Source organism: Brachycentrus maculatus, unplaced genomic scaffold (genome assembly GCF_059751285.1).
Source record: "Brachycentrus maculatus isolate JH-2025_06_01 unplaced genomic scaffold, ASM5975128v1 h1tg000165l, whole genome shotgun sequence".
Lineage (NCBI taxonomy): Eukaryota > Metazoa > Arthropoda > Insecta > Trichoptera > Brachycentridae > Brachycentrus > Brachycentrus maculatus.
The window spans coordinates 132,710-155,462 of NW_028280918.1; the positions used below are offsets into that span (position 1 = coordinate 132,710).

At 30.9% G+C, this 22,753-nt stretch overlaps 1 protein-coding gene across 1 annotated transcript; it reads right to left on the reverse strand.

Annotated features, from left to right (window-relative positions):
- Positions 1-5,384: 5,384 nt before the first annotated feature.
- LOC148308460 (uncharacterized) lies at positions 5,385-8,533 on the reverse strand. The gene is made up of 2 exons (XM_088261671.1): positions 7,919-8,533; positions 5,385-5,702 (listed from the first exon to the last, which is right to left on the reverse strand). The coding sequence occupies exons 1-2, from the start codon at positions 8,195-8,197 to the stop codon at positions 5,667-5,669; spliced, it is 315 nt and encodes a 104-aa protein (XP_088117797.1). The 5' UTR covers positions 8,198-8,533; the 3' UTR covers positions 5,385-5,666.
- Positions 8,534-22,753: the final 14,220 nt, after the last annotated feature.

A 22,753-nucleotide genomic window follows, 5' to 3' on the forward strand; every position in this document is an offset into this window, starting at 1 on the left:
CCCCTCTTCAATCTTCAACGTCCCAAGGACTCAACATTAGCAAGTGTTTTTGTTTAGAAAATTCGCTCATGAATTACATAAAATTATAGTAACTTTGAACATAAATAGTTTATCTACTCACGATATAGGCTAAAAACTTAAAAAGTTGAAGCCTAAATAGGGTCACGATAAGCGGTGCTGAATAGTAGCTAGATTTCAGAGTCACTTGGACGTTAGGTAAAAAAAAAACGCAACTTTAAAATTTAGACCTAGCTTCACATACGGTGTTTGAAAATGATGCGGAATGCATCGAAAAATGTGTCACAATAGATTTAAAGAAATACTGGTATTTACTAAGTATAACTTAAATTAAAAATGATGTTATAAAATATAAACCCATAATTAACAATATGACAATGACTAAAGCCTTCTCCCTATTGTCTTTGTTCCCACTGATAAGAAATAATAATAAAAAAATTATGATAAATAAAAATAAGAAACAGCTACTACCCCTTCTTCAACCTTCAACGTCCCAAGGACCCAGGTCTAAAATTTAGAATTAGCTTCACATACGGTGTTTGAAAATGATGCGGAATGCATCGAAACACGTGTCACAGTAGATTTTAAGAAATAGTGGTATTTACTAGGTAAAACATTTATTAAAAATGGATAGATTTTACCACAAAGTGACTGCCGAATCAATTGATGAAATTAAAAATTTAAGTTTACTTGCCGACTGTTGACTTTTGAACCTTAAGGGGTAAGTCCTTACGTAACATAAGTACTTTTTACAATATTCCATAATATCTCTGTCTCTGAAGACACGTCTCTTTTGAATTCATTCCCGAGTCTTTACTGGTGGGTGTTTTAATAATGCAAATGACAGTCTTTTGTGCGGTAAGGGTCAAAACACGCACTAGGGTCGTATTACAAGACGGGCATTGCCAGAATACGAAATCGTATCGATAGGAACCTCGAGTCGGCATTTTTCGGAATTTGCAAATCATACCATGGAAACTAACCACTCATTTGACTCTCATGCACTTAAATTATTACACTCTGTTACAAATAAAGGTCAAGTCATGAATAATTTAGAAAAATTAGAAATATATAAACATTTAAATTCAGATAAAACGTTAATTAATAATATAGTGATTCAAAATACGTCACCATTATTATCAATGTTTCCTTTTACAAAAAATCTTGTTCCTTAACCCCCCCCTTCCCTATATTTATTTACCTATATACACCCCTAAATATATTTTTTGTTTGTTAGTTTTAATTTTTACCAGAAGATGAAAACATCTGTAAGTTTTCGAAACTAGTATTTATAAATAAAACTCATTAAAGTGGTATATTCAAGTGTTTAATTAAAAAAAAACAATTTGGAAACAATACTTATCACTGGTTATCAACTTTAAATTCAATCTTTGCGTACTCAACGAAGGGTTTTTAATAAGTTCCAGGAAAAATCGAGAAAATAATTAATTATATTTATTTATTTATTCAAACTTCATGTACAGAGAAGAAAATAAGTACATTGGCGGTGTTATTGCTAAAAAGCAATATCTTCCAACCAACCAAAAACAGACCAGTGATATTCGTCAAAACGTTTGATACCATATATAGGTGTTTGCAAACATACGATAAATCACAATATTATATTCTTTAAACCTAGTATACATTTGACGTAATTGTTTTTTTGCTTAAAAAACCGTTTTTGTATTAAAAAATAAGTTTTCCTTCGTAATAAATATACGGTTTTGAAAAAAAAAAGTTATTGAAAGGTAAGTTATTAAAAAAATACACAAAAAATATTTTTCTTAATATATTCTAAAAAAAACAAAATCCAGGATATATTCTAAGAGAAAAAAAGTGGGGTCTCGGGCAGCCAGCCGCTTACTGAATTCTTCATTTGCGAGTAGCATAGAAATATCAAATAGCGCTTAAGCGTTTTTAAAATTAATTAATCCTCAACAGCTACATCGAAAAAATGGTCCATCTGGTTCATTTAATTTCAAAAAATATTTTCTTAGAAAAAGTACTTTCTACAGAACAATTGATGATTTCTTTGTTATGCTAGTTCTTGGCACCATATATGTTTGAGCTCTATAAGTTTTTAAATTAGCAGTTTTTTAGTTATCGACATTTGAAAAGTGTGGTTGTTATTCATGGGTAGAATTGTAAATGTAACACGTGTGTAAAATAATCTTTTGACTATCCCATAACACATCATAAGCCCTGTAATAATATCCAGTATTCCATATTTTTCTTAATCTAAGTTAATATATCAATAAATAACTCCTTAGTGGACAAACCCAGATTTCTTTTGACATCTCGACATACCATAGATGAAGACGAATATGGAGACTGGGAATTTACATGACTTACGACTGTCTTCGTCATCTATGTTGAGATGTTAAAAAATAATGTTAAAAATAACTACAAATTGGAGATAATCCCGATTCATGAACAAGTATTTAGACACACTCAAAATATTGTAACTTTCACAAGCTTAAAAGAGAACTAATATCGGGTATGCAATTCCAAGCGCCTCTTTATCGACCATATTGTACCTCCATTCCTATCCCTTGTATAAATGTTGACGTGAATTTCTTTCATTTTGTAGTTTGACCCAAAGCAACAAGGATGACAATGACGCAAACATTATCACAAACAAATCGTCTGGTCTTTTCATATGTTTATCGTTCCATTCAAAAGATGTCGCACAAGGCAGTAATTTAAATATGAAATGTGAAACGTCCTGTCTATATGGATGCGGCCATTGCCATCGGTTGAATGGTATTGTGGATATATGTATATACATATTATAATATCGTAGGGATTTATTAATTATTTTCAATAGGGTACTGCACATTTATGGTTTTCTGAACATTTAAATTCTCGACTAAACCGCATAACAAAAGGAGCATCTACGTACGTATCTTCGCGACCCGTCAACAGGGTCATGCCAAAATAGCCCGCTCACAAAATAGCGCTCGTCATAATAGCTCCGTTACAATAGCTTTACAGAAATGTAAGAAATTTATTTAAAAAATCAATTGTACATATATAAAAAGTGTAAGTACGTAGATGGATTTCTACGAAGTCATCGAAAAAATTACAGACAAATCAAAATACTTTATTTGACGTTTTCAACGTTATAACATTATTTACAAAGTGCATAAATCTCTCAAAAAAATATGTACACTTACGAAAAAAAAATTCAAAATTGATGATATAATTGCATTTATTTCGATGTTTTAGAATTTAGTACATGAACCCTTATGATGACAAGGTTCTTGTCGAAACCGGTTGGATAAAGTGTACCAATAAAAAGTGGTTAAAATATAGTTGTTTTATTTTATAAAGTTTATAAAATGTGCCACAAAGCATATGCGAAAAATATTTGAGAAATGCATTTATTTTGTTTTTATTATTGTTTAATGTAGTAAAAAGTTAAACATATAATAAATTTCACTGATGTACCCATATAAAAATATAAGCATTATACATATAATATATGTACAATGTTTGAAATATTATTTTATATGCATAATAATATATTTTTATACAGGATCATTCATACTGTGATTGTAATGTATGTTTTTTCTATTAGATTTAAGATTTGTTCAGACATTTCTTGGTGGAACTAAATTTTAAATAATAAAACATCCTGTATAAAGTTTTTTTCCGTGTGTATTTTATTTGACTAGTGACCGAATTTCGTCGTTAACCACAAAGAGGATAAAAAATAATACAGTTGTTGTTTTATTATGTTTATATTCGTTTATTCTTATACACAAGCACCATCTACCCTGTTATGTCAAAGGACTGTATAAGGTTCAAAGTTAAATCGTTATTATTTTAACCATATTATTTTTATTATTTTAACCATATATTAACCATTATTTTGCTTTTGGTTGATTAGAACGTTGTTCCGCTAAGTGTTGTGCCGCGGCACACTTTTATTGTCCAAGTGACTCTGATATCTAGCAACGGCTTATGCAACACCGCTTATCATGACCCTACTCAGGCTTCAACTTTTTGAGTTTCATAGCCTATGCCTACTGGCTTTTTGAGAGTCAATTTACTCTTTATGTTTAAAGTTACTATAATTTCATGTAATTCATGAGTGAAAATTCTAGGAAAAAACACACACTAGTTTTGTGAAAATAACACAATCTCTCCAAATTTTGATTACCTGTGCTCAGTTACGTAGGCTCACATTTCGCATTAAAAATAATATATTGAATATGTTACCATAATTGGTAAATATGCACCTCTAAAATTTCTTAATTTGGTAGGTGTACCTCGAATAGAAAAAGTTTGCGGAACACTGGATTAGAAGATATTGCTTCTTTTCAATAAAACCGCCAACGTAAAAGTATTCTGGGCAAAAAGTTCAATAAAAAAAATAGTAAAAAAAAAAATCAGTATCCAATTTACATAACGATTGGGCTATTCTTATGTTTAATGTTTTGACAGTGTTGCATATACGGCTTTAGTTTTTTAAAAATAAAAATGCAGACTGCAAGATAGATGCAAAACCCTCTAGACTTTTATCACGCTGTAAATTATCAAATGAACTTGATTTAAATAAATAAATAATAAAGATTTTATGAATAAACATGGATAACATGCTATGAGTACTCCATTTCATTACCCAGCGAAAGAAAATAATATAAATTTGAATAAGTTTTTATTCGAAAATTAGCCATTTCGCACATTCAACATTATTCGTTAGAGGTGTTATTCAATATTCAGGCTCTGTGAGATATTTATTACATTTACAATATATTATATTTATATTATAAAATAAAATTTCAGAATATTCATGGATCTATGAAGTACGTTCAAAGCAGCGGAGATTTAAAAGGATTTTTTATTAACCTTAAGAGTACATCTAAACACAATCACAAAGCCGCACTTTTTTTTATTTATTTGGTACATCCATATATTGTTTGATCTATAGCGCTTGTTAGAAACACTTTGATTAATGAGATCCAATTCGGCAGGAATATCTGTCAAAATGGAGAAACACTTAACCCCCTTAAGCCGAAATAATTGTTGATGCATGATTTTATTATCAGTCTGTATCACTTATGGTGTTTTGATATTGAAAATACTTATTTTCTTACCAAAATAAATTACGAAAATGGTAATGTAATAATTTTTATTACATAACAATTTTTAATAGGAAAATTTCTAGATTTTACAAGATTTTATGAATACATCGTATTAAAGGCATTTTGATTTCTTGACAAAGTAAATCCTTCGAAACCAGAAAACTATCACGTAATACGTGAACGTTTGACGAAACTTTTTAATAATTAATTTATTATTAGATTAAAACCAATATTTTTAGCTTTTCCACTTTTTTATTTGACCAGCGACCGGGTTTCGTCGTTACCGACATCATCAGACTGGTGAGAGGCTTTACAAATTTGTATGTTATATATAAAAGAAGGCAGGAGTTGATAACCATGATTTGATATAATTTTATGAGAAATTAATTTAATTTTAGTGAATTTAAGTATTGTATGATATTTTAAATATTTTTTTATAAAGGTTTTTTGTATTGAAAGCACGATTTTATATAAAGTTAAAATAGATTTGTATTTTTTGTAAATGAATTTAAATTATGTAACGAGGTATCAGGAAATGCTGGTTGACGGCTCCTTCCACTAAGCTGTGGTTGTCCGGGGGGAGTCCGAAGTTCTCTGAAATGTAAATTTCCCGGCAGTCATTTCTTATCGACAAGACATTAAGGCATCTATTGTTTCTTTTCTAATGGGTAAAGTAAGGGAGAATGAATGTGTGTTACTTGATCATTTAATATGTCTTTATTATGACAATTTTTTAATCTATTTATTTCCAAAATTTCGAGCCTATCTAATTTTTTACCTTTACTACATTTGTGTAAGATTTTTACATTAAAATTTTTATCGAAATCATGATTTGACTCTATCAAGTGGTTTGCAAAAGTGGAGTTTTCTTTTTTATTTCTCCAACTTTGGACATGTTCGTTTATTCTTATTTTAAACGATCGTCCTGTTTGCCCCACGTATTCAGCACTGCATGATCCACAACTTAATAAATATGAGCCTGAATTTGTTTCTTTTTCCCTTTTATCTTTATTATTAATTAGTATCTTCCCCAGATTTGAATTATTATAAAAGGCTATGGAACATTCATCTTTGTTCGCTAGTTTTCCGATTCTGTTGCTACTATCCCCTATAAAAGATAATTTAGCCCATTTTTTAACTACTTTTGAAGTCTCTGTAATGAGAGCTTTATTTAATTGAGATGTTGCAAGTCTCTTTTGTTTTTTTCTAATTAATTGATCAATTAAACCACATTCATAACCGTTATTGGAGGCTATCGTCTTTATGATATTAAGTTCAGAGTTGTAATTATCATTATTTAATGGGACATACAACAGCCTATGAATTAAACTATGAAATACAGCGAGTTTATGGGAAATATGATGCTTAGATTTGTTATGAATGATGTTATCGCTGTATGTGGGTTTTCTGTAAATCGCAAATTCTAATTTATTGTTTTCGATGCTAATTTTTAAATCAAGGAAATTTATTACTTTACCGCCCAGTTCCATAGTGAATTGAATTGATTTATTAATTTTATTTATTTCTGTTAGGAAAATGTCTAATTGTCTTTGGCTTCCTGACCATACAATTAGTATATCATCGACGTAGCGGCGATAAAATTTAACGTTTTTGAAAGATTTTAATTTTGTAATGGATTTTTCCATATGATCCATGAATATTTCAGCAAGGATCGGTGAAATGGGGCTTCCCATAGCTAAACCTGATTTTTGTACATAATATTTATTATCGAATTGAAAGTAGTTTTGATCTATACAGGTTTTAATTAAGTTACTAATATCTTTTTTCATTATTGGATTTGTTCCTTTTACATCCATAATATCATTAATTACTACTTTAAGTTCATCTGTTGGAACATTAGTGAATAAACTAACAACATCAAAAGACACGAGGGTAAGATTTTCTGAAATTGCTACGTTTTTAAGGTTATCTATTAATTCTAATGAATTTTGGATTCCATAACTAGGTTTAAATTTCAAAATATTTTTGATGACGTGGTTTCCAAATTTGGCTAATTTATAAGCAGGTGCTGAAGTATATGACACTACAGGTCTTACCGGCATATCTTTTTTGTGAACTTTCGGTTGTCCATAAAGGCGTGGACATTGAGGGTTCATGGCCGTGAGTCTACGGGCATGAAAATCGTCTTTTATGAGCGTTATACAAGTTTTTAAGATAAATTTAACATCAGAGTTAAATTTTGGGGTTGGATCTTTACTACAAGGTATAGAATTGCTGGAATTTATAATTAATTGTACTTTTTGTAAGTAATCTTGTTTATTTAAGATTACTGTTGAATTGCCTTTATCAGCTTTGGAAATAATAAGGTTATGTTCAGAAATTTTGGATTTTAACGACTTTATTGTATAAGAATCTAACGTATTAAAATTAGTTTTTTCTTTTTCGTGGTATTTTTTAATAATTTTTGAACATTCATATTTTACCGCCATGTTTTTCGATATTGCTATGTCCGCATCAATAGCTAAGTTTTCAAAGTCTTTTGTTTTTAAAGGTACATTTGGACAGTATTTTAACCCCTTTTCTAAGAGTTCAATCTCTTGATTGTTAAATTTCACTTTAGTCGTATTAATAACTTTATCATAAAAAGTTTTTTGCGGTATTGGGCATGAGTTTAATGTTTTTGTTTTTTGTTGTTGGGACCAAATTAAAAGTTTTTTACTCTGTTTTTTGTACGTTGCGTGGATTTTATTTTTAACTATATCCTGTGTATCTCGATGTAAAATATCAAATTCGATTTTATGTAACTGGTTGGTAAGTAACGTGTGAATGTGAAATAAGTATGTACTCACGTTATCTCGTATCGCGTACCATTTCTTCATTTCCATAGTGACCCACGTTTTGCAGGCCACTATGATGGCTCTCCTCGCTGCTGCAGAGTCCGCCTTTGTCCGGATGCTGACGTATCTCGGCACCAGGTTCCTCTTCTTACACTCCTTGTTGAACCACAAATGTTGGGTTGCCATTTGCCGTTTACAACATAACTTTATGTAAAGCTTTGTCAGTTGCACTACGCTAGCACTTTTTAATAGATTTATATTATCCACTGACACTTCGTGATGGAATTGCATTTTTAATTTATTATTAGATTAAAACCAATATTTTTAGCTTTTCCACTTTTTTATTTGACCAGCGACCGGGTTTCGTCGTTACCGACATCATCAGACTGGTGAGAGGCTTTACAAATTTGTATGTTATATATAAAAGAAGGCAGGAGTTGATAACCATGATTTGATATAATTTTATGAGAAATTAATTTAATTTTAGTGAATTTAAGTATTGTATGATATTTTAAATATTTTTTTATAAAGGTTTTTTGTATTGAAAGCACGATTTTATATAAAGTTAAAATAGATTTGTATTTTTTGTAAATGAATTTAAATTATGTAACGAGGTATCAGGAAATGCTGGTTGACGGCTCCTTCCACTAAGCTGTGGTTGTCCGGGGGGAGTCCGAAGTTCTCTGAAATGTAAATTTCCCGGCAGTCATTTCTTATCGACAAGACATTAAGGCATCTATTGTTTCTTTTCTAATGGGTAAAGTAAGGGAGAATGAATGTGTGTTACTTGATCATTTAATATGTCTTTATTATGACAATTTTTTAATCTATTTATTTCCAAAATTTCGAGCCTATCTAATTTTTTACCTTTACTACATTTGTGTAAGATTTTTACATTAAAATTTTTATCGATTCAATTGCAATTCTATACCTTGTAGTAAAGATCCAACCCCAAAATTTAACTCTGATGTTAAATTTATCTTAAAAACTTGTATAACGCTCATAAAAGACGATTTTCATGCCCGTAGACTCACGGCCATGAACCCTCAATGTCCACGCCTTTATGGACAACCGAAAGTTCACAAAAAAGATATGCCGGTAAGACCTGTAGTGTCATATACTTCAGCACCTGCTTATAAATTAGCCAAATTTGGAAACCACGTCATCAAAAATATTTTGAAATTTAAACCTAGTTATGGAATCCAAAATTCATTAGAATTAATAGATAACCTTAAAAACGTAGCAATTTCAGAAAATCTTACCCTCGTGTCTTTTGATGTTGTTAGTTTATTCACTAATGTTCCAACAGATGAACTTAAAGTAGTAATTAATGATATTATGGATGTAAAAGGAACAAATCCAATAATGAAAAAAGATATTAGTAACTTAATTAAAACCTGTATAGATCAAAACTACTTTCAATTCGATAATAAATATTATGTACAAAAATCAGGTTTAGCTATGGGAAGCCCCATTTCACCGATCCTTGCTGAAATATTCATGGATCATATGGAAAAATCCATTACAAAATTAAAATCTTTCAAAAACGTTAAATTTTATCGCCGCTACGTCGATGATATACTAATTGTATGGTCAGGAAGCCAAAGACAATTAGACATTTTCCTAACAGAAATAAATAAAATTAATAAATCAATTCAATTCACTATGGAACTGGGCGGTAAAGTAATAAATTTCCTTGATTTAAAAATTAGCATCGAAAACAATAAATTAGAATTTGCGATTTACAGAAAACCCACATACAGCGATAACATCATTCATAACAAATCTAAGCATCATATTTCCCATAAACTCGCTGTATTTCATAGTTTAATTCATAGGCTGTTGTATGTCCCATTAAATAATGATAATTACAACTCTGAACTTAATATCATAAAGACGATAGCCTCCAATAACGGTTATGAATGTGGTTTAATTGATCAATTAATTAGAAAAAAACAAAAGAGACTTGCAACATCTCAATTAAATAAAGCTCTCATTACAGAGACTTCAAAAGTAGTTAAAAAATGGGCTAAATTATCTTTTATAGGGGATAGTAGCAACAGAATCGGAAAACTAGCGAACAAAGATGAATGTTCCATAGCCTTTTATAATAATTCAAATCTGGGGAAGATACTAATTAATAATAAAGATAAAAGGGAAAAAGAAACAAATTCAGGCTCATATTTATTAAGTTGTGGATCATGCAGTGCTGAATACGTGGGGCAAACAGGACGATCGTTTAAAATAAGAATAAACGAACATGTCCAAAGTTGGAGAAATAAAAAAGAAAACTCCACTTTTGCAAACCACTTGATAGAGTCAAATCATGATTTCGATAAAAATTTTAATGTAAAAATCTTACACAAATGTAGTAAAGGTAAAAAATTAGATAGGCTCGAAATTTTGGAAATAAATAGATTAAAAAATTGTCATAATAAAGACATATTAAATGATCAAGTAACACACATTCATTCTCCCTTACTTTACCCATTAGAAAAGAAACAATAGATGCCTTAATGTCTTGTCGATAAGAAATGACTGCCGGGAAATTTACATTTCAGAGAACTTCGGACTCCCCCCGGACAACCACAGCTTAGTGGAAGGAGCCGTCAACCAGCATTTCCTGATACCTCGTTACATAATTTAAATTCATTTACAAAAAATACAAATCTATTTTAACTTTATATAAAATCGTGCTTTCAATACAAAAAACCTTTATAAAAAAATATTTAAAATATCATACAATACTTAAATTCACTAAAATTAAATTAATTTCTCATAAAATTATATCAAATCATGGTTATCAACTCCTGCCTTCTTTTATATATAACATACAAATTTGTAAAGCCTCTCACCAGTCTGATGATGTCGGTAACGACGAAACCCGGTCGCTGGTCAAATAAAAAAGTGGAAAAGCTAAAAATATTGGTTTTAATCTAATAATAAATTAAAAATGCAATTCCATCACGAAGTGTCAGTGGATAATATAAATCTATTTTTAATAATTCTTCCTTAACAATAACAAAGCGACACTGTTCATGTATTAGATTTGGTTTATTAATTTTTTTTATATGAGATAAAGCAGTTAGGGGTTAAAATTTTTTAACCGAAGTAAGACAAAGGCGGTACAAAATTTTATTCTTAAAAAAAATTCAAGGATTTTATTTTTTTTTATTATTCATATTTATGAGAATTGATAACATTTTGATGAGTCGTATATCTGTTCAAAAATCTTGGTTTTCGCCATTAAGAAGTTATTTTACATTTTTATTTGACATCTTAACATGGGTGAAGAAGAATATAGAAATCTGGGTATTTACAGCGCTTATGGCCTGTCATAGATTGGTTAAGTGATCACTTTACACAAGTGTAACATTCACCATTCTATCCATGATTGACAACCACACTACTCAAATTTTCGGAACTCCTAGGTATATTAATCAATCTCATGACACAGAACATCGGTAGTGTAAAGGCAAAGGGATATATGGTATCTGTCTCAGACCAAATTTTACAGAAGAGCAAAAACAAACTGGTGAAATTAAATAACTCGTTTGTTTTTTGTATTTTTATATGTACATATCTTAATAAAACTAAATAAATATTGCTATTACAGCTATATCCTTTTGCCAGATTATGGAATACACTATTTTAGACATTTTTTAAACAAACTTAGAAAATAAAAAATTTGACAGATATACCCCTTTGCCATTACACTACCGACATATGAGTTCATACAGCCATCTGCGTTGTATTGAAAAAGCTTTTAATAAGCAGAGACCCTTCTATTTGTATGCAAGATCGGCAGTATAACAAATTTTTGTTTAACTTCTTTGTGTCCTTATTTACTTAAAATTAATTATTTTTTTAGTTTTCCATTTTTTTTCTTCATATTTATATATAACTTAGGTATCCATGGGTTAACAATTGTATCTCTATCATTGAATCATACGTAGATAGGTACATTAATGAAAATGAAACATATAATTTGATTGAAGACATTGAATTGTTATATCATAAATCAAGGTTAAGGACGTGACATCCCATTGACGTAATAATATTATAGAATAATATATCAAAACAGAAGGTAGTTCAAATACTTATCTAACTACATTATAACGTTTTTATTATTGATGATGTCTAAATATTATACAATCGTTACAACTGTTTTTTTTGTTGTTATTTGTTAAATACCCTTTTTTAAATCGTGATATCAATCATTCTGACTTAAAGTATCTTTAAAAAAATGATAGCATTGTATTTCCATTTCAGTATTTATTTATATGAAATTACATAACATGTTGGTAGGTACTTTATCCATGTTAGTTTTTTTTTGCATAAAGCCAACCTAAGTAGCTCTTTTTATTAGAGTTCAGTTTTGTACTGACATTTCTTGGTGGAACTGCATTTTTATAATAAAATAACAACTACTTTATACAATACATACATAGTTTTTTTCAGAAATACTTTTTACGAAAATATGAATTGTTTTTTTTTTCTAGTGCATGTTCTATTGATATCAAATTATTCATATTTTAAAACAATAACTATGTTTTGTATATTAAAAGCATTGTTTACTCTGTGGTATAATAATATAACACCCTCCTTATTATTCATAGTTCACTTTGTGTAATACCACTTTTAGGTGATGATCAACAACTATGTTCATATTTTTTTTTCATTTTTATTTTATTTGACCAGAGACCGGGTTTCGTCATCACCGACAACATCAGACTGGTGGGAGGCTAGACAAAATTCCATGTCGTATACACGGCAAGGTAGGGGTTAAACATTATGATATTACATAATTTTCCAGACAAAATGCTTAATTTTTTTAAATTTAAGTTTTACTTAATAAATACCGTAGAACGGGGCTATTTGAACTTTGATGTGTTACTTGAGCCCAGTACAAAAAAGATATTTAAATCTGTATTTGGTCTACAATAATGAACGTATCTTGACAATAAGTGTCACATGTCAGGGAAACGATGAATCATGTCAATACGTTCATTATTGTAGACCAAATACAGATCTAAATAATTTTTTTTTTGTACTGAGCTCAAGTAACACATCAAAGTTCAAGTAGCCCCGTTCTACGGTACCACTTTTTCTTAAAATATATCGTGTTTCGATGTATTTAGTATCATTTTCAAACACCGTATGAATTAAATTTGAATGAATTTAAGTAGTGTATTGTAATAATGATTATGTTTAAGTTACGGCAAGGGTTTTATGTAGGATTTTATATAAATTTTAATACAGAAATGGATTTTTGTAGGTATATTTGAATAATATATGGGTGAATCTGAAACCATTGATTGACAACTCCTTCTACTGCACATTTATATGGGGAAGTCTCATGTGTTCTCTGAAATATAAACTTTCTGGAAGTTCGGCAGTTCGATGTAACTTTATGCCAGTTTAGCTTCCGCTTAAAGGGTTTTATTTGCTATAAATTGATTACAGTTTACTCTTTACTCTGTTCGCAGCAATTTATCTCCTTTCTATATCGTTATCAAAATATGCTTTCAATACATCGCTTAATTTTTAATATGACACTATATTCAAACTACGTTATGTTTTAAAGAAAAAAAGTTTTTTACGTACACAAAAATAACAGCAAATCAGGCAAGAGTCTTCGAGATAGAATAAGAAATGCAAGGATCAGGGAAATATGCGAGATCGAAGATGTCGTTAGGTGGGGAAGGCAACAAAGGAGACAATGGTATGCGCATGTGAGGAGAATGGAACCAACCAGAATCCCCCACATCGCACTGTACGACCAGAAGACGACTCTCGGGCAGACCACCAAAAAGATGGGTCGATAGCTGGGAATCGACATCGCAGGAGGCTAATCCCTCTTAAAAACAGGCCATGAGGCCTACAACAAGATGAAAATCTTCCTCCTTGAAATCTGTACTTTCTCAGCATTTCTTCTCCATGTTATAATGGATAAATTTAAACGTTGTGTTTCACTCTCTCTTACTGCTCGCCGATAGTGTTTGAAGGAGACGTGTATTTACTAGTTATTATTACTTGGTATTTTATTTGTTTAATTATGATTTTATGTTATAAGACTATTTGTTACAAGACTTTTTGTTTCTCTATTAGTGTATTCATAAGTGTATTTTTAATTTTTATATTAGATACTGTATATATGTATTTTATGTATTATCTTAATGGCTTCAGCCGTTCAATAAATTAATAAATAAATAAAAATAAGAAGATAAAAATAACATACAATATCAATATAAACGTATTTCTGCAATCCCAACCTCTGGAGTTTATTACTTATTATTTTTCAATAGAAATAAATCCTTTGAAAGGTTTCCTCATATAATATAATACTTAGGACGTTTTATACACTTATTTATAGGTTCCTTTGAGTTTGACCTCGAGGTCGAAGGTTCAAGTCAAATCAACCATAGAACTTAACAATAAAAAGTTTGTTTTATTATTTCGAAAAATAATATAACAATAAACGGAATCCGTAAGATCCAAGCTGTGTGAAGGCGGTAAAACGGTGGTGGAGGGTTTTACGGTGAGCTATAAAATGCCTTGCCTCTTGCAAAAACAGGGCTGCTATTATTGTTATATTTTGTCCGGTTGAAGTTTATTTTCATTAAGGGTATACTCTCAAATATTCAAGATCAGAGCACGACCAGCTGACCCACACGTGATATCCGCGTATTAAAAATGTAAATATTAAAAATAGGCAACTCCTTACCTTTCAATAATTATTTTCTTTTCAAAACCATATATTTATTTCGAATTATTTTTTTCAATACGAAAACGGTATTTTAAGCATAAAATTCAGTCACAGTTAAACCTCGATATAACGGACTAACTGTGGGGGGGGGGGATGTTCGTTAAAGTCGAAAGACCGGGATATAAAGATATTTTTGAAGAGAAGATTGAAAAAAAATATATATGAATACGACGCGCTTGCTTTCAGTAATTCCGCTTTGAAAACGGAATCAAGTCTGTTTACACTTTTGATGTTTTTTCTTATAATCGAAAATGCGTATAATGTAGTTGAACTTCGTTATCAGACGAATAGTCAATAATTAGACCGGATATTTTGTCCGTTATATCCGAAGTTCGTTAAATAGAGGTCCGTTATATCGATGTTTTTCTGTACGTCAAATGTTATCACATGTTTATCATACGTTGGACCTTAAATAACTGCGTATTTAAGAAAATAAAATTGTTTGTTTAAGTAAATGTTTCTTTGTGATTTAATAGTGATTGTATAAACGCACAGTTAAAATGTTATTAAAATTTAATCGAAAACAAACATCGCAATTTGATTAAAATAGAAGCCGGAATAATTTAAGGGTTGTAAAAAGATTTAGATTTTACGAGTTTAAGAATTCGTGTTACACAGACCTTTTATGGCGCAAGTGTAATATATAAATGCTTTAGTATGTAAATAAATGAGATAATAGTATGAAGTGTGTACGGTTAATGATCAATTTGATGTTTGACGTTCCGATGAGGAGATCATTATTCGAATCCCGGCGCCAAACTAACGGCATAATATATACTTCAGAGTCCGCCTCCGTAGCGTAATGATCAGCACGCTCGGCTACCATTCTGTAGGGCCCGGGTTCGATTCCCAGAGTGAGGGGGGTGAAAATAAAAATTAATGATTTTACACTAAAATATTTATTTAATATTACTCTGGACTGGTCCCTGAAGCACAGAAGTGATCACCTTGCCTTTGTGTAAGTAACGCTCAAGATAACATTGCGTCAATACGATGCAGTGCCCTATGCACCGTTGGTTACGGATAAGGGTTAGAAGAAGATAGCTACTCGATAATGTAGTGATCTGGATGTAATATATGGTGTTTATATGTAGAAATTGTTCCTGATATTTCTACATTTATGAAGGTATCTAATCACTACCAAGGAATGTTAATACATTCTCGTACATCGCTCACTCCTTTCAAGAACGTCATAAAAAAAAAATCGTCAATTTTCAGTTGTGCATGTTTTCGGAATGCCCAGAAAATGTACTATATCCCAGCAAAAGCGGCATATTTTAAACTTAACATTTACCCGCTACAGGGCAGAAAGTGTTGTTTTTGCATTTTGAAGAAAAGGTATTATTTAAGTATTTTTTTAAAATATAATAAATATTTTTCAAATGGAGAAAAAACCTTCAAGTTTTACCTAAAAAGATCTGTTGCACAGTAAAAAGTTCGATAAGTGGCTTGATATTTATTTTTTATACATTGTATTATTGTGTTAAACTTTAAAAACGTTCTACTAAAAAATCAAGTTTTTTGATTTATGACGTTCTTGAAAGGAGTGAGCGATATGTATTATTATGATAGATGTAATACGATGACAAAAAAAGAAAAATGCTTAATATTTCGCGTAGTTACCAATTTAAAAAAACAGAATATAACGAAAATTAATGATCTTTATAATTTTTTTTGCAGCCCTGTTCAAAAAATCGAAAGTGTTTAAATCACGTTTTAACCTTTTGTTCTGAAATACATAAATATAATATAATAAACATTTAATATTTCCAACAATACATTGCACTTACGGCTGGTTTGGATGAAGATGAATAATAAACAGTAAACGAAACCGAAAGCTTTGCTTTTATTTATTTATTTATTTTTATTTTAAAAAAAAAGAAATACATATTTGTGTTTTTATTATTTACACAAATATTTCAATTTCATACTATTTCTGTGAACCAAAGCGGCTCATTATTAGAAATAGGTATCAAATTGTGGTAGAATGGGTTTGAACCTAGAAACTCTGACTTAAGAGTCCGCAACACTAACCAAGAGACCACAATCCAACACTTTTTATAGTATTTAATATACATATGTATTTTCCTCGTACTATGTACGTCCGCCTCCGTGGTATAATGTTAGCTTGTTTAGCTACCGTTCCCAAGTTCGATTCCCAGCAGGGGGGTGAAAATAAATATTAGTGATTCTATACTCTAATAAGTATTTATTTAATATTACCATCGACTGATATCTGAAGCGCAGGAGTGGTCACCTTACCTTCGTGTAAGTAACGATCAAGATAAAATTGCACCAATACGATGCAGTGTTTCATGCACCATTGGGTTGCAGAAGAAGAAAAATTAAACATTAAATTACAAAAAAATCTGCCTCCATAGTGTAATGATCAGCACGCTCGACTACCGTACTGGAGGTCCCGGGTTCGATTCCCAGGGGGGGGGGGGTCAAATAAATATAAGTGATATTTCACTCCAACGTTTATTCAATATTACCCTGGACTGGTACCTGAAGCGGACGGATAATAACCTTTCCTTCATGTGTTAACGATCAAGATAGCACACTGCGTTTATATGATACAGTGCCCTATGCACCATCGGGTGCGGATAAGCGTTTGAAGAAGAAAAAGGAGAAGAATTTCGTCTTTCAAGTAATATAATTTATTTTTCAATGTTTCAGAGGTTATGGTAGGTATTCAAGTTCATTTTATGTACTTCTCAACATTTTAACAATAATCAGGATACTCTACAGGGGTCAACTTTATTATCTTCCGGATCGCATTTGTGAAAAAAAAATTAAACTCGATATGTGTGGGAATTAAAAATATAAAACCTTATCATGAATACTATAAACAGCAAGTACAATATATTTTAATGCCAAGAAAATTAAATCAAATCCAAGAGTTTACAAAAGGATATACCTACTTTTTATTATTACTTCATTTAAAAATAAAATTTCGAAAATGCAATGTAAACAGATGATTCGTTAAGGTGGAGACTGACCGGAGCATTTTGTTGTAACGTAATGTCGTAACATCGCTCGCGGCGAGCATCAGCGAGTATCCGAAACTATGGATGAGCGCTCGGCTCGAATGCTCGCATCGTAACGTGTTACGTTACGACGAAATGGCTCCGGTCAGTCTCCAATATTAAGATGAATAATTGTTTGTGTAAGCAGAACATAGTGCGACCTAAATAATTTTAATTTGCTGAAGACACCCAAACCCAAAGATCAACACAATACTTTTTAGTGAATTTTTGACTAGCCTACTACTACTACTACTACTACCATCACGCCGTTTCCCCGCAGGGAAGGGCAGAAAGGATGGAACGCCACACTCTTCTGTCCTGATATACATTCCTCGCCTCCTTCACATCCATACATCTAGTCATACATGCCCTCCGATTACGCAGACTTTTGACACCGCCAGATTTTAGGTTCTGATTGATCTGATCGTGTCAAGTCTTTTTCGGTCGTCCTCGTTCTGTTTTCCCTCTCACATTCGCCACATATATTTTCTTAGTCATTCTCTCGTTATCCATTCGCTCCACATGTCCATACCACCGAAGGAACTCTTCCTAACCAATAAATCCATGAAAAAAATGTTGGAAATATCCACGTGGGTTGATAGCATTAATCATTTTTCACGTTACATATACATAAAAAAATTGTAAAACAAATCCAAGTGGTCTGGATGTGTTCAACTTTGAACTGAAATAAAAAATAATTTCGCTGAAACCATTCAAGATAGTTGTATGTGTTCATTCTATAATTTTTTAAATTTAAGTGAAACCATCCAACCAATGAAATACCAAAATGTGACCTTATTCACAAAATAATATTTTTTTTTGAATATGACACACAGTAAACAATGGTTATTTATGTTAATATTAAAACAAATCAAACTTCTACCATTTCACAATGATGTATTTTTTTTTTAATTCAGAAAAATTCAAATGCAATTATCTCAGCTTGTCAATCTGTGGATTGGATGGTTTCTGCAAAACATGGTCCAATTGATAACGAAAAACACTAATATCCTAATTGGGCTATTTATAAAAAAATATTAGTTTACTCATTATGTCATTCTAGATAAACAAAAAATCGGTATATTGTAAAATCCATATGATAATTGAATGGATAATATTGAATTAAAATCTATTTCACTTAAAATAAAACATCTTACGCAAACGCATGCAATTATTATATGTATTTGTGTAATAAATGTCTTACCTTAAAATATGAATTCCGTTTATCTTCAATGTAAACACAACACAATGACACAATACACAATATTTATATTATTGTAAATAACAATTAATTTGTAACAAAAAATAGTTTTTTTAATCAGCTATAACGATGACACTTCAATAATAATCATTTTGAAAATAAAATACTTTTTCTATCGACAGTTTGAGGCGGTGAAACATTAATATGGAGAAACACGCACGAATTTTGGGAGGAAACGAACGAAAACAATTAGATTTTTTAGCTCATGAGTGAGATGTTTGACGTGAAGTCGCCTGAAGAAAACTGAATGTACATATTGTGGTTATAATTAATTTCATGCCATGTCTGGAACGGATTCTTTTCATAATGATAACATGCATTTGACGGAGCGCGCATTCAGTTAGTTCGGAAACTTGGCGGAACGATACCGCCAAACACTAAACTGTGATGACCACTGACGCACAATGCAAACTTGAATATCAATAATATAAAACTAAACTATTATTGCTGTATGCTATTTCGTCTGTCAACAGTGTTGTGTCATATAAAAAAAATATATGATGAAATATCATTGCAACAATACCACATTAAGTAGATAATTCATTTAACATTATTGTGGGCCATATAAAACTTGTTTTTAGGTTAATAGATTAATTGAAGAATTATTTCATTCAACCGACATATCTGTCACCATTACATCAAATTAACTTACTTGTAATCAAACATAAAATTAAATCTCAATCTCAATCACATGCACAGATTATTGCGAACGATTTATAAGCTACCAATTGCAAATTGGAATTGAAATTGCGTTTTGTGGCGGGTGGTCCCGTGGTTAGTGTCGTGGACTCTTAAGTCAGAGTTTCTCGGTTCGAACCCACTCTACCACAATTTGATACCTATTTCTAATAATGAGCCGCTTAGGCTCACAGAAATAGTATGAAATTGAAATATTTGTGTTAATAATAAAAAACACAAATATTTCTCTTTAAAAAAAAAACTTAAAATAAGTCAACTGTCAAAGTTCAAAATCCTAGAGGATTCAAGCGAATTCGCCAAGAAAATATATCATAAATATATCGTAGTCATACAGGAGAAAGTGACCAAGTGCATTTTTTACTAAAACGTGATCATCGACCATTTGATATCTTACTAGCTTAATATTGCACTGAAAAAAATCCCAAAGGATTTTAAACTTGGAAGTATAAACTTGGAAGTACTTATTATAAATGACTAACAGCATTGATGTTTATTTTCTTGCCAAGTAAAAGTGACTTAAATAGCCCTCCTGAACATATTACGTTTTGTTAGTTGGCCACTTTCTCCTGTACGACTACGATATGAACGTTTAAAATATATATTTTTAATAGCTGTTCTGAAAAAATTCCTATTGGAGATATTCTTCTTCTTCCAACTCTTATCCTATCCCAAATACTGCATGGGGCACTGCATCATACTGAAGCAGTGTTACCTTGATCGTTACTTACATGAAGCCAAGATGGTCCAGTGAAATATTAAATAAATATTATACACTATGGAGGCGGACAAAATATTTATTCCGTTTATTGAAGATATTAATTAATTAAATTAAAAACCCTTATCCGCACCAAATGGTGCATAGGGCACTGCTTCATATAAACGCAGTGTTATCTTGATCGTATACACATGAAGGAAAGGTGATCAGCCCTCCGCTTCAGGTACCAGTCCAGGGTAATATTAAATAAATATTACAGTGAAAAAATCACTTTTATTTATTTTACCCCCCCTGGGAATCGAACCCAGGACCTCCAGAACGGTAGCCGAGATGCTGACCATTACACTACGGAGGCGAATTGAAGATATTACATGTCCTATACTACAGATATGATTTATACAAATATTTCACTAAATTTCAGAAGCAGCTTTACGAAACCTTTTATTTATTTCTCGTTTGCACACTTTGAGAAGTGCTATCTAGTTGAATCTTCATAGAAAATACATCGTCTCATAACGACGGCGGATAGAAGAAAGTGTATAAAACAGAGGAATCGATGGCGAAATTCTAAAGACTTCGTGAAATGGACAAGTATTCATCTGACTATAATAACTCGTCGATTTCTTGCACGTCAATTTGGCACGTGGTTTATCATTATCATTAACTTGATCATCTCAATGAAATTTTGTAACGCATTTTTAATTGAAACTGTAACACAATTTTTCATCAAAACGTACAATAAAGGTATATATAAATTAATGTAGTCTTATCATTAGATAATTAAAGATACATTTTATATAAAATGAATGCGTTTAATGTTTAGACAGGAAACACGCTTACAATGCAAGTGGGTATGTATAATAAATGAGTAAAAATATAATAAAAGTAAGTCTTATCGAGTACCTCCTACTCACAAATCGCTCACTCCTTTCAAGAACGTCATAAATAAAAAAAATCGCCAATTTTCAATTGTGCATGATTTCGGAATGCCCAGAAAATGTACTATATCCCAGAAAAAGAGGCATATTTTTAACTTAATATTTTATTAATACACTAAATATTTTGAAAATGGAGAAAAAAACCTTCAGGTTTTACTGAAAAGATCTGTTTCACAGTAAAAAGTTCAGTAAGTGGCTTGATATTTATTTTCAATACATTGTATTATATTTTTTATCTGTAAAAACGTTCTCCTGAAAAATCAAGTATTTTGATTTATGACGTTCTTGAAAGGAGTGAGCGAAATGTCTAATTCATTAAGCGATCGGCCGCAAAAGGGGCTAGACGTGTCTCCGCGCCCATTATTTTTTTAGAATATACATACATTACAGTTTGATTATTTTTGAAAAAAATATCTCTTTTTTTAACTCCTTACCTTTCCATAACTTTTTTTTTCAAAACCCTATATTTATTTCAATAAAAAAAAATCAATACAAAAACGCTGTTTTAAAAAAAAAATAATAAAGCTAAATGTTACCTGGTTTTATAAAAAAATAAGTTGCGATTTATCGTATATTGGGCCTTAGTACTTTATTTTAATTAATTTCGAAAATACAGGTATACCTTGCCATTTTGGTCCAAGCCTTGCTAACCATTGATTTTTTAAGTAAATAATTTTTCGTATTAATCGAATAAATAAATACGGTGTGGATAAAATTGCTTGGTTCTTCGTTCATAGCGCTGGTCATCAAATATATAGTATCCACACCCAATGGTGCGTATGAATGTGCTGATACAGTGTTATCTTGATCGGTAATTGTAGGTGATCAGTCAATCGCTTCAGATACCAGTCTAGGGTAGTATTATTATTATCAAATACTATTTCTTCATAACGTTTCGAGTGTATGCAAATAGATGTGCAGAAGAATATAAAAGTCTAGGTATTTACAGGGCTTATGACTTGTCATAGGCTGGTTAATTGATTCTTTACACAAGTGTAACATTCACCATTCTGCCCTTGATTTTCAACCACACTACTCTTATTCCCGATGTTTCAATTAACACCTCGTGGAAATGGATTTAAAATTAAATAGATACGTATGAATGCGATAAAAGAATGAAGACAGTAAAGAAAGAAGTGTCAAAAGTGTACGTAACCGAAGGACATGTATGACTAGATGTTTAAGTGTGATAGAAGATAGCAATGATCTTATTACATACAAGTGTGGTATTTCATGTTCTCTACCTATCCTTGAAGAAAAATAGCGTGATGGGTGGTGGTATTAGTAGCAAACATCTCAATGCACTAATTATTATAAACTTCAACAAAACGTCTTGAATTAATTTCCTAAAACTTATACAACTATTTCTAGAGAAAAAGTAGAAAGGGATGATCGAATTAAAAAACAAACTTCTTTAAATAAGTCATTACTCAATT